The 14,749-nt window shown below is 35.4% G+C and overlaps 1 protein-coding gene across 3 annotated transcripts in view; it reads left to right on the plus strand.

Moving 5' to 3' along the window:
• The first annotated feature begins 5,271 nt into the window (after positions 1 to 5,271).
• The window catches only part of spegb (striated muscle enriched protein kinase b), an 85,881-nt gene continuing 76,403 nt past the window's right edge, over positions 5,272 to 14,749 (plus strand). For 2 of the 3 annotated variants that reach the window (XM_082175728.1, XM_082175729.1), the window contains exon 1: positions 6,903 to 8,101. In XM_082175728.1, the coding sequence (XP_082031854.1) occupies positions 7,675 to 8,101 (427 nt within the window). In that variant the 5' untranslated portion in view covers positions 6,903 to 7,674. Of the gene's footprint in view, positions 5,333 to 6,902; positions 8,102 to 14,749 lie in introns of those variants that run through there. The other variant, XM_082175733.1, reaches the window with a different exon arrangement.

The following is a 14,749-nucleotide window of genomic DNA, read 5'->3' on the forward strand; positions in this document are numbered from 1 at the left end:
GCAACACCAGTAGGTGTCATGTCACACAAAATAAACATATGACCACTGTTGTACAGTATCCATTACTTGGACTATTTAAATGTAGTATTCAAAAAAAAAAGCCAAAAAGATCGTCGGCGTTGCGATGGGAGTTATGCCCAGCCAGAGTTGCCGATCCATTATAGCGATCAATGGCTGAGTTCCTGCCTGTCCACAGTCAACGACAATAGTTCAGTGCGCTCGGCAGCAATTTATACCACAGAGTGGACCTGTCTTTCACTTCGATGGTAACTAAAAAAAAATTCAAGCTGCGATTTTTTTCACGATGGAGATCCTCGCGCGATCGAGTGTAGATTGTGTTAAACACGATAAGAACAAAAAAATTCTGCGTTTATTCCTTAAAACAGTCGGCATTTCCCACATTGCTTCTGCTTTGCAGCTGCTATTGGCGCACGTCACGGTTATTAAGCGCCTCCTATTGGCGTAGGTAATGTTTACCTCACGATGATCCAGTATGTAAGGCGAACGAAACGAAACAGTCAAATTAACAATAAATTAACATGGTCAGTAACTTTTTATAAACAATATTGTGAATTTTGTTTGTTTTCCCTCTATTTTGCTGACGAAAATTTCAAAATAAAGCCCTACCAGAGTCTCAATGCAACAACAGACAGCGATTGAACCCTGAATTTTGTGAACAGTTACATAATCCCATATAATTATAAATTCAATTGTTATAAGACTTTACAATATTACTGTTTGTTGTTGTATTTTTCAAACCTTGAAACCCTGTGTGTGTGTGTGTGTGTGTGTGTAGGCATGTGACTATGGCAAGCCGTTTTAACATTTAAAAGCTAATTTTGACTATCCGGAATTAACATTGTAGATATCAACAATGTCTTTCTGACTAGTCGTAATTACATTTTGGATAGTTGGAATTGTCATTCAAGATATCTGTAACGTAATTGTGACTAGTCGAAACGACAGATAGAGATATCTGTAATTCAGTTTAATATCTACAATATGGCAAGCCGTTTTAACATTTAATCATTTAAAACGACTAGTCTCTATTTTCATGCTACTAGTAGGGGAGAGGCGGGACGATTGAAACGCGGGACGGATGAAACACTGAGATTTTCTTGAAAACCACTCACGTCATGTACGTCAAATTTCGTCAGCACGTACAGCACGCAATGCCTAACATACCCGCGAAAACATTTCTTCTTTACGTCGTGTCGTTTTGGAGTTAAAGCCGCAAAGCTGTTTTTGAATGCGGTGAGTGAATTCTTTCGTGCGGTACTTTTTTTTGACTGACAAGTTGGATTTATTGTTTCATGTGCCATTGTAATGATAATGCGGCAGGTGTATTAGTACTGCAACACACCCTTAAGTGGGCAATATCAGAGTTTTTTAGTTTAAGACCAAAAGAGGTTTAAATGACAGGATGCGCTGTCGGGACGGTTGAAACAGTGTTTCAACCGTCCCGCCCGCGCGTCCTGCCCGTTGAACCTGGTCATAGCCTATACTGTTCATAGATTCATATACTGTTTCTAGACTTGTGTTTCTTTTAATGCAAATTAATTTTCAATTACGCAACACATGTTATCTCTGTAATAATCATCAATTGTCCAATCTTCAATAAATTTCATTTATCGTCGTCTGGTTGACCTCGTTTTCTTCATAATAACAGGCTATTCAACTAGCAAACACTCAATATGACTCAAGGAAGAAATATTAGAAAATGAATTGTAAACGGATTTGTCTGTCTTCGTCAAAATAGCCTGTTAGAAAGATTACAAAATGCGGATAGGCTTATCGCCTAATTGTTTATTGGTGCGACAGAACAAAAATGGTTAATATGAACCTTTAAATGAAAATAAATTACAAAATATGTTTGTAACAATATGTACATAAGTTACTTGTCAGGTGTTGTTCACAAAAAAAAGCATTAGATGAATAGTTGCCATTTAAACTGTCATGTTTCATCCGTCCCACCCCTGTGTTTCAACCGTCCTGCACAGGCGGGACGATTGAAACAAAGCTCAACTCCCGTTCAAAGTCATATTTTACTTAAATCATTCTATATTTGTACCGAATAACACATGATACTAAGAGAACACATATGTGAGTTGTTGATCACAAAAAAAAAAAAAATCTATCTGTAACCTTATCTTAGAAAACGACATTTATCTGAAAAGTGTTTCAACTGTCCCGGCTCTCCCCTACTTATTTTTTAGATACTAGTATCTATTCCATTAAGTACTAGTACTTATTCATTAGCTACTAGTGCTTATTCTTTAGGTACTAGTGCCTATTCTTTAGATACTAGTGCTTATTCTTTAGGTACTAGTACTTATTCAATAGATACTAGTACTTATTCATTAGATACTAGTACTTATTCATTAGATACTAGTTCCTATTAAATAGATACTAGTACTTATTCATTAGATACTAGTACTTATTCAATAGATACTAGTACTTATTCATTAGTTACTAGTACTTATTATTAGATACTAGTACTTATTCATTAGATACTAGTACCTATTAAATAGATACTAGTACTTATTCATTAGATACTAGTACTTATTCCAATAGTGACTAGTAACTATTCTTTTGTTACTAGTAACACATTTTTTTTTTGCCATTGACTTCTATGGGGATCTGTCATTCAGATATCAAGCCGTTTTAACATTTAATCATTTAAACCGACTAGTCTCTATTTTCATGCTACTAGTACTTATTTTTTAGATACTAGTATCTATTCCATTAAGTACTAGTACTTATTCATTAGCTACTAGTGCTTATTCTTTAGGTACTAGTGCCTATTCTTTAGCTACTAGTGCTTATTCTTTAGGTACTAGTGCCTATTCTTTAGATACTAGTGCTTATTCTTTAGGTACTAGTACTTATTCAATAGATACTAGTACTTATTCATTAGATACTAGTACTTATTCATTAGATACTAGTTCCTATTAAATAGATACTAGTACTTATTCATTAGATACTAGTACTTATTCATTAGATACTAGTTCTTATTTATTAGATACTAGTACTTATTCATTAGTTACTACTTATTATTAGATACTAGTACTTATTCATTAGATACTAGTACCTATTAAATAGATACTAGTACTTATTCATTAGATACTAGTACTTATTCCAATAGTGACTAGTAACTATTCTTTTGTTACTAGTAACAAATATTTTTTTTTGCCATTGACTTCTATGGGGATCTGTCATTCAGATATCAACTATTCAGTTCTGACTAGTATGTATTCCAATTGTGACTAGTACATATATATTAGATACTAGTAGTTATTTATTAGGTACTAGTACTTATTTTTTAGATACTAGTACCTATTACTAGATACTAGTATGTATTCAATAAATACTAGTACTAAGTCATTAGATACTAGTACCTCTTAAATAGATACTAGTACCTATTAAATAGATACTAGTACTTATTCATTAGATACTAGTACTTATTCAATAGATACTAGTACTTATTCATTAGATACTAGTACTTATTCATTAGATACTAGTACTTATTCATTAGATACTAGTACCTATTAATTAGATACTAGTACTTATAAATTAGCTACTAGTACTTATTGAATAGATACTAGTAACTATTTATTAGATACTAGTATTTATTCCAAATGTTACTAGTAAGATTTTGGATTTTACTAGTAAAATTTTTAATTGAACTATCCAGTGGCCGTTCTGACTAGTCATAACATAATACGAGTAAAAAAGCAGTTGTGACTAGTAAAATAAAAAATCTTACTAGTAACATTCGGAATAAACACTAGTATCTAATAAATAGGTACTAGTATCTATTGAATAAGTACTAGTAGCTAATTTATAAGTACTAGTATCTAATTAATAGGTACTAGTATCTAATGAATAAGTACTAGTATCTAATGAATAAGTACTAGTATCTATTGAATAAGTACTAGTATCTAATGAATAAGTACTAGTATCTATTTAATAGGTACTAGTATCTATTGAATAAGTACTAGTAGCTAATTTATAAGTACTAGTATCTAATTAATAGGTACTAGTATCTAATGAATAAGTACTAGTATCTAAAAAATAAGTACTAGTACCTAATAAATAACTACTAGTATCTAATATATATGTACTAGTCACAATTGGAATACATACTAGTCAGAACTGAATAGTTGATATCTGAATGACAGATCCCCATAGAAGTCAATGGCAAAAAATGTTATTTGTTACTAGTAACAAAAGAATAGTTACTAGTCACTATTGGAATAAGTACTAGTATCTAATGAATAAGTACTAGTATCTATTTAATAGGTACTAGTATCTAATGAATAAGTACTAGTATCTAATAATAAATACTAGTATCTAATGAATAAGTACTAGTATCTAATAAATAAGAACTAGTATCTAATGAATAAGTACTAGTATCTAATGAATAAGTACTAGTATCTATTTAATAGGTACTAGTATCTAATGAATAAGTACTAGTATCTAATGAATAAGTACTAGTATCTATTGAATAAGTACTAGTACCTAACGAATAAGCACTAGTATCTAAAGAATAGGCACTAGTACCTAAAGAATAAGCACTAGTAGCTAATGAATAAGTACTAAATAGATACTAGGAATAGATACTAGTATCTAAAAAATAAGTACTAGTAGCATGAAAATAGAGACTAGTCGGTTTAAATGATTAAATGTTAAAACGGCTTGCCATAATCTACAACGTAATTTCGCCTAGTCAAAACTTAATTTAAGATATCTGAAAAGGAACATGTAGATATCTTGAATTGAGGTGAATTAAAGATATCTTTAACTGGAGTTATGACTAGTCAGAATCAAATTGAAGATATCTCAAACTAGAATAACAGATATCTACAATTCAATTGCAGATATCCGTAATTCACATAGTGGATATCTGCAACTGAATTGTAGATATCTGTAATGATAAACCCCATACAAATGAATGGCAAAAGTGACGTCATTTGTCCTAGGAAGAATGTCTTTGTGGATATCTGAAATGACAATTATGGATAGGAAGAATGTAGTTGCGGATATCTGAAATGTTCTTTTTGACTAGGCAAAACTGAATTACAGATATCTGCAACACATATCCAGTCTAGCTTTTAAATGTTAAAATGGCTTGCCATATGTGACGGTATCAAATTTGAAATGTCATCACAAGTGGGCAGCTTCTATCCTTAGTGACATCACCGAGGAAACACCCAAATGATCAGGGTACCTTTTCAACCAGCAGGGGTCGATGTTTTACACACACACCAGACTCTCCACTCATCACAGCATCACCGCTCTGCTTCCAGCTTTAAGTGAGACTCGACCACACGTAAGTGGAACTCTTATATTCATTGTTTTCTGTTAACGTCAATCATTCTCGTAGCCAGTCTCTCCATGCCTGCCATTCATCCATGCCTTTTCCAATCATCCTAGCCCCTAAAACAGTGTCCTAGTGGAACATCTGCTATCTCCCCTATTGTGTTAGAATAGTAAAGTGTTGTATCTGCCTCCCCTGTTCCCTCCCACTCACTCACTCAGAGACCTGTGCACCATCCACACATTTGCTCTCAATTCAACAGTCTAGGGAGCGATGCTGTTTCTATGACAACTGGGTCTTGCAGGACAAACTGCAGAAAGGATTTTCCTTTCAAAGGGGGTTCCAAGGAGAAGGGAGCACATGTTTAGCATGAAATTCAGCCCTATGAAATCATTTTCCTTGTTTATGATCTCATTATAAAGTAGGGAAAATTTTAATTTACATTAGTCATCTGTTAAATCTCCAAGAGGGTTGGTGGATTGTGAACACTCTTGTGAGGTAAAACATTCATGAAGCTGTGGAAGTAATATTTTTACTTTTAATATATAATTACAAATGATATATAGTATAGTCACTATTTATACAACAGTCTGTATAAATGTCCCTAATTATTTATCATATTGTAGAATTGGACACAATATCATTTTGTTGAATTAGGAACTTTTTGTTGACTGTTCACATTTAAATAATTAGTGATAGACTGACATATCAGCCAATTAATGAATTAACAGAATGTTTTTTTAATTATTGAACACAATATTTTCAAATATTTAACCAAAATTCACTTTATATATATATATACAAATAAGATAAATATAGATTATTCTATCTATTTTATAATAGCAAATGAGATGTCCACACAACTGGTGTGCACTGGTTTAACTAGTGTTAAACTAACACTGTTTTATATTAAATAAAATGTCAGCATTATGCTATCTAGCTCTCTAGATGTTGTTATTAGCTTTGGACTTCGACCACTAGTTGACCACTACAGTTAGTGAATATTGAATGTTGTTGTCGTCTTCACAATCTAGATTTGAACCATGAAATAGCGTTATTATTGCTTGTACACAACATGTCCAGCAGATGGCAGTCTATGTTGTATTGCAGCTGTTGTTTTAGGGTCTTTTGTATGGTTCTCATGTTCTTTGGACTGTGCAAAGTATCACTACGTTCATTACACTCATGAGGGAATTCATTAATTTTGCCAACTATTACCATTGCTGATGAGATAATCAAATATCAATAGGTTTTGTTCTAATAATAATAGGAAATAATGTGAATTCTTACAAGGCTTGAGTGTTGAATCATGTCATTTTCTGAGGGAATAATAAAAAAAATCCCACTGCCAAGTCTGGTGCTGGTGACGGTGTTGATTCTTACCCAGCAGCTATCTTTGACACATGAATCAGAGCTTTATTCTGAACCCCTCCCTCATTAGGCCACTATGTCACAATTTCTGGAGCTTGTGATTGGCTGTTAGTGCCAAAGAAGAAGATGAGGGGCTGGGCCAAAGCATCCGGGCTGTCCAAAAAACTTGACCTATCAGGGTACAGCTGTTCCTTGATGACTTAGTGGGACTTGTCTGTCACCTCCCCGGGGGAACATTCGAGTGGAGGGAGGGGGCTATCATGAGTGAGACAGCTTAACTTGGAGGGCAAGGGGACGAAAGTCTGGGCACTGCAGGCACTGAGTTGGAAACCACTACAGAGTTGGAAATCCTGCAATTGAGTAATCGTCTAAAGGATCCAGTGGTCATTTTTTTCCTTAGATGCCGAAGAACTGTGGGACCTAAGTCTGAGGGTGAAAAGCTGAGGCCAAATATTCCAAAAGGCAACAGGGGTAGCTGCTAATGCAATATGATCCTCTGGGACTCGCTCTAAAAATACCAACCAGCCAGGAGTACATGCACAAGCTCCATTCGCCTAATTGGACAAAGATTAAGCTTTTTGTTTTCTGTTTCTCTAATTGGATGTCTCAAGGATGTGAGAAACATATTCCCAAAACATTTATAATGCAGAAAACCTGTGGGAAATTTCTACGTTCCTGAAGACCTTTCAGAAGGTCTTCTGTTAATGCAGGTAGAGATTTCCACCTTTTAATGAAGTCATTGGATATGTAAGTATTGCATTATCTGGCTTCGATAACTTAGACCTGGAGTTAGAACTGGAGTCTTGCATTTGATGATGTCTGCTTGAATGTTTGGAATATGTTTACCATATCAAAACACCAAATTATGAAAAGCTATTTTATTTATGGACAATTTAGAGATTAGAGATACATTTTAATGTAAATTGAAGCTTTAATCAGTCCAATAACGTGCAGCAGTCTGTAAAGAAGCTCTCATCTGCATCATGAGGAAGGCTGAGGTCCAGATGACCCTGAAGAAGGGTGCTGATGAAGAAGCAAGAGGAATGGCGCCTCCCAGCCCCAGGATACCATCGAAACGGGCAAAAGTTAGTTCTGATCAGGTCGTACCAGATACCGCTGCTTCCGTCTACCCAACCCCAACTCCTCCAGTGTTCATCCGGAAGATGAGGAATGCTGCGGTAGGTACCGGCTGTGATATCCGTCTGAAAGTGGCAGTGGCTGGAGACCCACAGCCTACCCTCTACTGGTACCACAATGATGACCTGCTCAACATGGACAACCAGGAATATGGAGGCCTGTGGATCAGAGACTGCAAACCCAGTGATGCCGGCCTCTATACCTGCATCGCCACCAACCATCTTGGAGAAGCCAGAAGCAGTGCTGTCCTAGCCGTTTTGGATTTGGGTGAAGGTAACTACGAATGTAGCTAAGTATATTAACATTTAATGTTTCATTTTGAAAGGTCAGTGGCTTATTCAGTCTACCTACAGCCTTGTAGAAATTAATGGAACACCCCAACATAAGGACATTGTGCCCTATTATCAAGCTTGTGTAGCTCATTATCGAGTTTAGACTTCAGAGAAAAAAGGTGGAAGGCAAACGTTCTCACTCACCAAAATGTGATGCGTGATAATTTGCTAAAGGAGTAACACCCCTCAGATGTGTCTCACAAAATGGTGGATAATCCAATTATGAAAAATACAGTGAAGTATTTACCCCTCCTTCTTCAGTCACTTTGTTTGTTTGGGGTTCCATGGTGGCAGTAACCTCAAGGATCTGTTTGGTGGCCGAGAGTGGAATGATGGGGGCAGCTGATGGCCTGAGACAAACTGCTCACCCGTCTTAATGTAGAGCTGCAAAATTTCCACCCCCAATGTTAGGGTGCTCTGTCTTCTCCTCTGAAGCTTTGAAGTAAGCACTTCGCCTTCTTACTCAAATGGGAAAGACGAGGTTTCATGTGTTCTTTTTCCAGTTACCTTTGGGGCCGAAATGTTGCAGAGGTTGTTTGCTTTCACAGTCTAAAATGTGTCTAATTGACCATGTCTTTACAAGGAATGTGTGGGAACATGTAAAACATATAGGGCTGGGTGATATAGCTAAAATGTTATCTCTATGCTTTTCGATGTATATACACAGACAAAATTAAAACATTGGTCTTAACACCCTCATTAGTATTTGGCACAACAAAATAATCCCATTATTTGTAAAGTTGCAAAATTGTATATTCCCCTCCCCTCACAAATATATCTTGAAATTTCAGTATCATCTGAAAAAACAGTGGTGATGTGTTCATTCATACTCTAAAATAATCTGTTAATTTTTATTTTATTTTGTCCTCATAAAGGAATATGTAGTATAATTTAGCTGTTTTTAGCAGAAGTCATTTGTTGGTTTTAGATCAGTGAGCCGATGAGAGGCCGGGATTGTCCTTTAGGTGTTTACTGGCCACGTCACAGCACATAATTCTGACAGTGTTATGGTTTCACCGATGCCACTAACATTTTCTCATTTGCACTCCATCAACAGAAATAGAGTTTAGGTGTTTTATTTAGCCAGGTCAAACTTTTACCCTTACTGTATTTGCAGCATGCTCTTAAAATGCTAAATTGATGTACATTTATTACATTCCATGTTAATGATTGGCACCTTGAGCATTATATGATCTTCTTTTGGGTATCGGATATTTTTTCAAGGGTGTGTTATGTCTAACTGGACCCAGTTTGGTTTGTGTAGTTCCAGGCTTTTCAGCCAAGGGTCTCTGGACCCCTGGAGGTCCCTGAAGGTACTCCAGGGGGTCTGTGGAAAAGCTATTCTGTATAAGGCAAATAGAACTTGAATGAATAATCTGTTTGCTATGCGTGTTAGATAATGTCCAGAATATGGTGCTACCAGAAAATCTAGTTTATTACTGGCTTGGCTGAGAATCTGGGTGTGTAAATTTAGAAATATTAAGGCAGTGGTTGTTCTCAATAGGTCCGTCGCTAAAAAAGATAATCATACAATCGTGCATAGCAAAATACATTTCTTTTAATCATTTTCATTTATGGATTTATAATAAAATCTCAACTGTTTCCTAATATGGCTATGTCATGCTAATTTGTATGATTTGCTAAGCAGTTCTTAGTAATATACAGTACACTGCCCGGCCAAAAAAGGTCACTGTTTGGATTTAAATGGGCAAATTCTTAGTAGCCTATGATTGGATCATTAATGTAGCGATTCTTATATGTTTGGCAACAGTTCTTCTAAACCCAACAGACGGAGTGTGTAGCTTTTCATTTCATTCAACAACCATAAAACAACACATAATTTTCCAGGATGACAATGTGACAATGGCACCTCTGAGTCCAGACCTTAAATTCATGGAAAGTCTTTGGGATGTGCTGGAGTAGACTTTACAGAGTGCTTGACTCTTGCATTGTCAATACAAGATCTTGACCAAAAATTGATGCACCTCTTGATGGAAATAAATGTTGTGATGTTTTTCCATCAACAGGTGCAAACATTTTTGTCAAGGTCTTGTATTGACAATGTTAGAGTCCAGCACACTGTAAAGTCTCCTCCAGCACATCCCAATGACTTTAAATTTAAGGTCTGGACTCAGAGGTGCCATGTGTGAAAATGATTCTACTCCTTCCCAACCATTCTTTCACAATTTGAGCCTGATCAATCTTGACATTGTCATTCTGGAATATGGGCATGATGTGTCACACTCTATTAATTAGGGTTAGAATAACTGTTGCCAAACATATAACATATAGAAACATATCAATCCCTGCAATAATGATCCAATCATAGACTCTAGACAAGCATTTGCCTATTTAAATCCAAACAACAACTTTTTGTTTTGTTTTTTTGCCCGGGAAGTCCATTTCATTTTTATTTTTAGTGCATTTTTGTTAACATTTTGTATGCTACAAATGTTTAATGTCGAATTAACATGATATCAAATCTGGGTCCTGAAGCAAAACCAGTTGAGACACACTGATATAGAGTATGTGTCTGTGACGTCTGTAGTCATGATACATGTGTCAATCCTCTGGACAACTTGTGGAGTTTACACCTGTCTTGTCACTCAGCTAAATGCCATATGTCTTTCTCTTTTGCTTTTCCTTTACAATGTCTTTTTGTCCCCACCAACTACTCACTGTTATCCTCCCATTTAATCTATTTTAGATTTTTCTGAAGTCTGTATTGTTTTACTCTAATTCTTTGATTTTTGACCATTCCCATTCTATGTATCTCTCCTTTTTCTCTCTTGTTTTTATTTCTGCCTTTCTTACCTTACCCTATTCCACTTCCCTGTCTTTCAATGTCTCTACTGTCGTCTTGGCCAGAAGGACCATCTCTACCCCTCTGGCTATTTCTGACAGTGGAATGTGCCAGGCTTCAGATTTTTGTGATGTTAATAGGCCACCCATTCTCCAGTTACACAGGAAGACATCACAGCTATATATAGGCCTTCAGCCAGGAGTTTTGCCTAGACCTTATTCAATTAGAGTCAGTCTGAATGAAAGGGAGAAAAATGGTTTTTGCCTGGTCATTACAAGAATGGTAAAAATAGCTTGCTTTGAAATAGTCTGTGTTGTTTGAGAATCATTACTGATTCAGATTTTGAGACAAGAGACCGATTGACATTAGCTGGTCACCATCATGTTTATACAGTAGCTACAAGTGTTTTAGGTGGGGTACACTGATAAGGACTAAGATTTATGTTGCTGGTTTGCATTCAGACCATTTTGATTGTGGTTTTAATTTAATTTACCAGTTCCTTAAAGATCCTTTTTGTGAACAATTCTTAAAAGAACCATTTTTAAAATGTAATGAACTTTTTTTTCCAGTATAAAGAACCGTTTGTGGAATGGAAAATCCCTTACTTATTGCAGAGGCTGTTTTTAAAGTCATTGAAAAAGGAAGTGAACGAGTAACATTACTGCCATTTTTGGCAAATCATGGCAGACAATCAAAATTAATTGCAGGTGAAGGTTTACCGACAAGTTTTAATCACTGATTTGTTTAGCCATGTTCAAAATTAAGTGGTGCAACATTGATTTAATTCAAATAAATCCTAGATAAACAAACCTTTTTAAGGATTTAATCCTTATTTGTGCTGCCCACCCTTAGACTTTAAATCTGTAAACATGCAACTGCAATGTATATTTCTGGTCTGCTTCAGCCGACACTCAATCCAAGAGTGCTTATATTCATTCTCAGCGAATAGTTCTCTCGTAAAGTGCCTTCTGTCTCTGTCTCTTCAGGGAACATTTCACCTGTAATTGCTCTGTGCGTTACACAGCGATGTTTCTAATATGGGTGTTTTAAACTGCTGTGTGGAAAAACTATAATAATGATGAGAAATGATGTACAGCGAGTCAAGTACATCTGAATATAGGACGAAACATCAAAATCTGCAGCTTTATCATTTTAGCAAGTCTTTACTGTTAGTTTTTATTTGAAAAATACATTTCTTATGGTCAAATTACGGTTGAAATTCTTTTATGGAAATAAATGTACGTATATAACATGGACTGCTGTAATTGTTGTTAAAATACTGGATTTCTCAATGCAAATGAAAGAAAAATCTCAGCGTTTGGGTTTGTATTTAGGGGGAACGGTTGAGCAGTAAGATGTGGGCTTTGGCTTCAACCCACACACTTAGCAATAATTGTTCTGAAAGGGGATAGCACTCTGTTGGCTTGGCTATGCACAACTTTCCATGGCCTCAGAGGTCAGACTGTCCACAAAAACAATATTTGGAGTGTGTAGCGAAAGGTTTCAAACATAATTTATTTGTGACCAAATGGAAATTATAATACATGATCAATTGCTCAGATTTTGGAGGATTTCTTGTATCTTTGTTTTGCTAATAGACCCTTGCAGAGTGACAAAGTTATTAATCTGGCATGACCACATATGACTCATGGAAAATGACTAGAACGTTTGAATTTTGTTTTGTTCTTTTGTGGTAGGTGAAAGGCAGTTTAAGCATTTGCAATGAGAATGATGGGGGGAGTAATAATAGTCCCCGATAGTTGATTTTATATAAAAAGGCATCTATGCACACTCAAAAACATACGTCCTCACAAACACGAAGGTACATTTTGTCACATTCTCTAACAAAGCACACAGCTGTGCCTTTAATTTTCTGCCTATCACCAGCTTTTCTTTGTCCAGCTGAGAGGTTGTGTTGTTGCATTACTCGTAGGTGGAAATTAATCAATACCAAATGCATAAGACTAATTCAGTGCATTAGAATAAACTGAGTTAATATGCATTTATTCTGCTTTCATGTGTAGTGATTCTGATGAGATGAAACATCCCTCAGGCTGCACTAAAACGTTATTGCTTTTCCAATCTGCTATTGGCGACATTCTGCATTGCTAGAAAGCCCATTTCCTCTGCTCTTTGTGACAGTTTTCCTTTCTTTTAAATGCCATTTACATCAACACTTAATGATGATCCACTGATTTTAATTTTCTTAAAAGCATCTTGTTTACTTTGTGCTTAGCTTCTCACTGGCCTTTAGCAAGTGGGTGGTTTTAACAAACCACTGGTGTTGCACTTTAAAGTGCCACCGCTGAAGCTTTTTGTTGCCGTAAACTCCAATTAAAGTTGTATACAGACTCTTAAAGAAATAGTTCATCCAAAAATGTAAATCTGTCATTATTTACTTTTTTTTTTGTATTGAATAAAAAACTAATTTTGTGCTCCATTGACAGCATATAACATAAAGATGATTAAATATTTACAGATGTTTGCTTTTGGGTGAGCTATCTGTATTATAATATATTTTAATTAAGTTCAGTGCTGTCGATTTTGTGTAGGCCTACTTGTTTAATCAATAGTTTTACAACAAATAAATTAGGCTAATTTATAAAATATCACTTTTTGTTGAACTATCACTTTAATACTATTACATATTACTATGACGATATTACATTCTTATATATTGTTATATTACTGTGTTTGCTAAATCCAATTTTGTCATTGGGTGTATACTTGTTCCAACAAGCTTTATAAAATAAGCCACAATCTACAGAAGTGAAGTGTGCATACAATTGCTTTGTTGTGGCATTTATGTAAGTGGGCGGAGTTTCATTGACCTCTTGCACTGAAACATCAAAATAATGCCACTGTAACTCTGAGCTTTTGTCCTTGATCTAATTAAAGCCATAATGATGTTCTGTGTAATCTCATTCCATCCTGGTTTGTAGCAGAGAGTTGGCATGACCTCAGAGCTTTGTTAATGATGTGATAAAACACAACATGCTCATGCTGTTATGTGTATTGATTTGTTACTAAATTTGAAAACTTTCAGCATGACACAAATGCCTTACCTAATCTTTTGGTAGTGCTTTGAGGCAGTAGTTCTTCTAGGGTGTTAGGGCGTATAAGATGGCTCCAGAATGAAAGCATCTGACTCACCAGTGTTTTAAAAAGCAAGCAAGGGCTTTGGGTGCCAACAGAGAAATAAGAAATCTTCATCTTCATCTCTTCATTTTTAAGACATGTGGTATTTCAGTCTAGACCTTTTCACACTGGCATGTTATCTAAGGTTTTATGATGTAAGACAGATTGAGGATTTGTAATGGTGACCACACGTTTGGTTTGGATTTGGATTGAGTCATCTTTCTTTTTTCTCTCTCCCTTTCTGGAACAAATCAAAATTACTAATACAGTTCCTTACTGTGCTATTGTTCTCTGGGTTGAGAATCTTTTAAATCAAAAGTGATGGATGTTGATGCAATGTGCTGAACATGACTAGTGGTATAGATGATTCAACGAGTCTGGAAATGTTCTTATTGATCCTGTATATTTTTTATATTATATTTATATTATATTTGTTTTGTTTTTAAATAGTATGCAGGAAATAAATAAGTAGAAATAGAGATATCACACCTGTCTCTGTAAATGGAAAAAAGGAAAAATATGGGATATTGTTAAGCCAGTGAGAAGCTTTGAGGCTTTGTCAGCATCTTTAAATTTTACTCAGCATCACGACTATCTCAAACTTCACAAATGTATGCACTACCAAGTCTTTGAGATGAAATGATACGC

This window comes from Leuciscus leuciscus (genome assembly GCF_965113295.1).
Source record: "Leuciscus leuciscus genome assembly, chromosome: 7".
Lineage (NCBI taxonomy): Eukaryota > Metazoa > Chordata > Actinopteri > Cypriniformes > Leuciscidae > Leuciscus > Leuciscus leuciscus.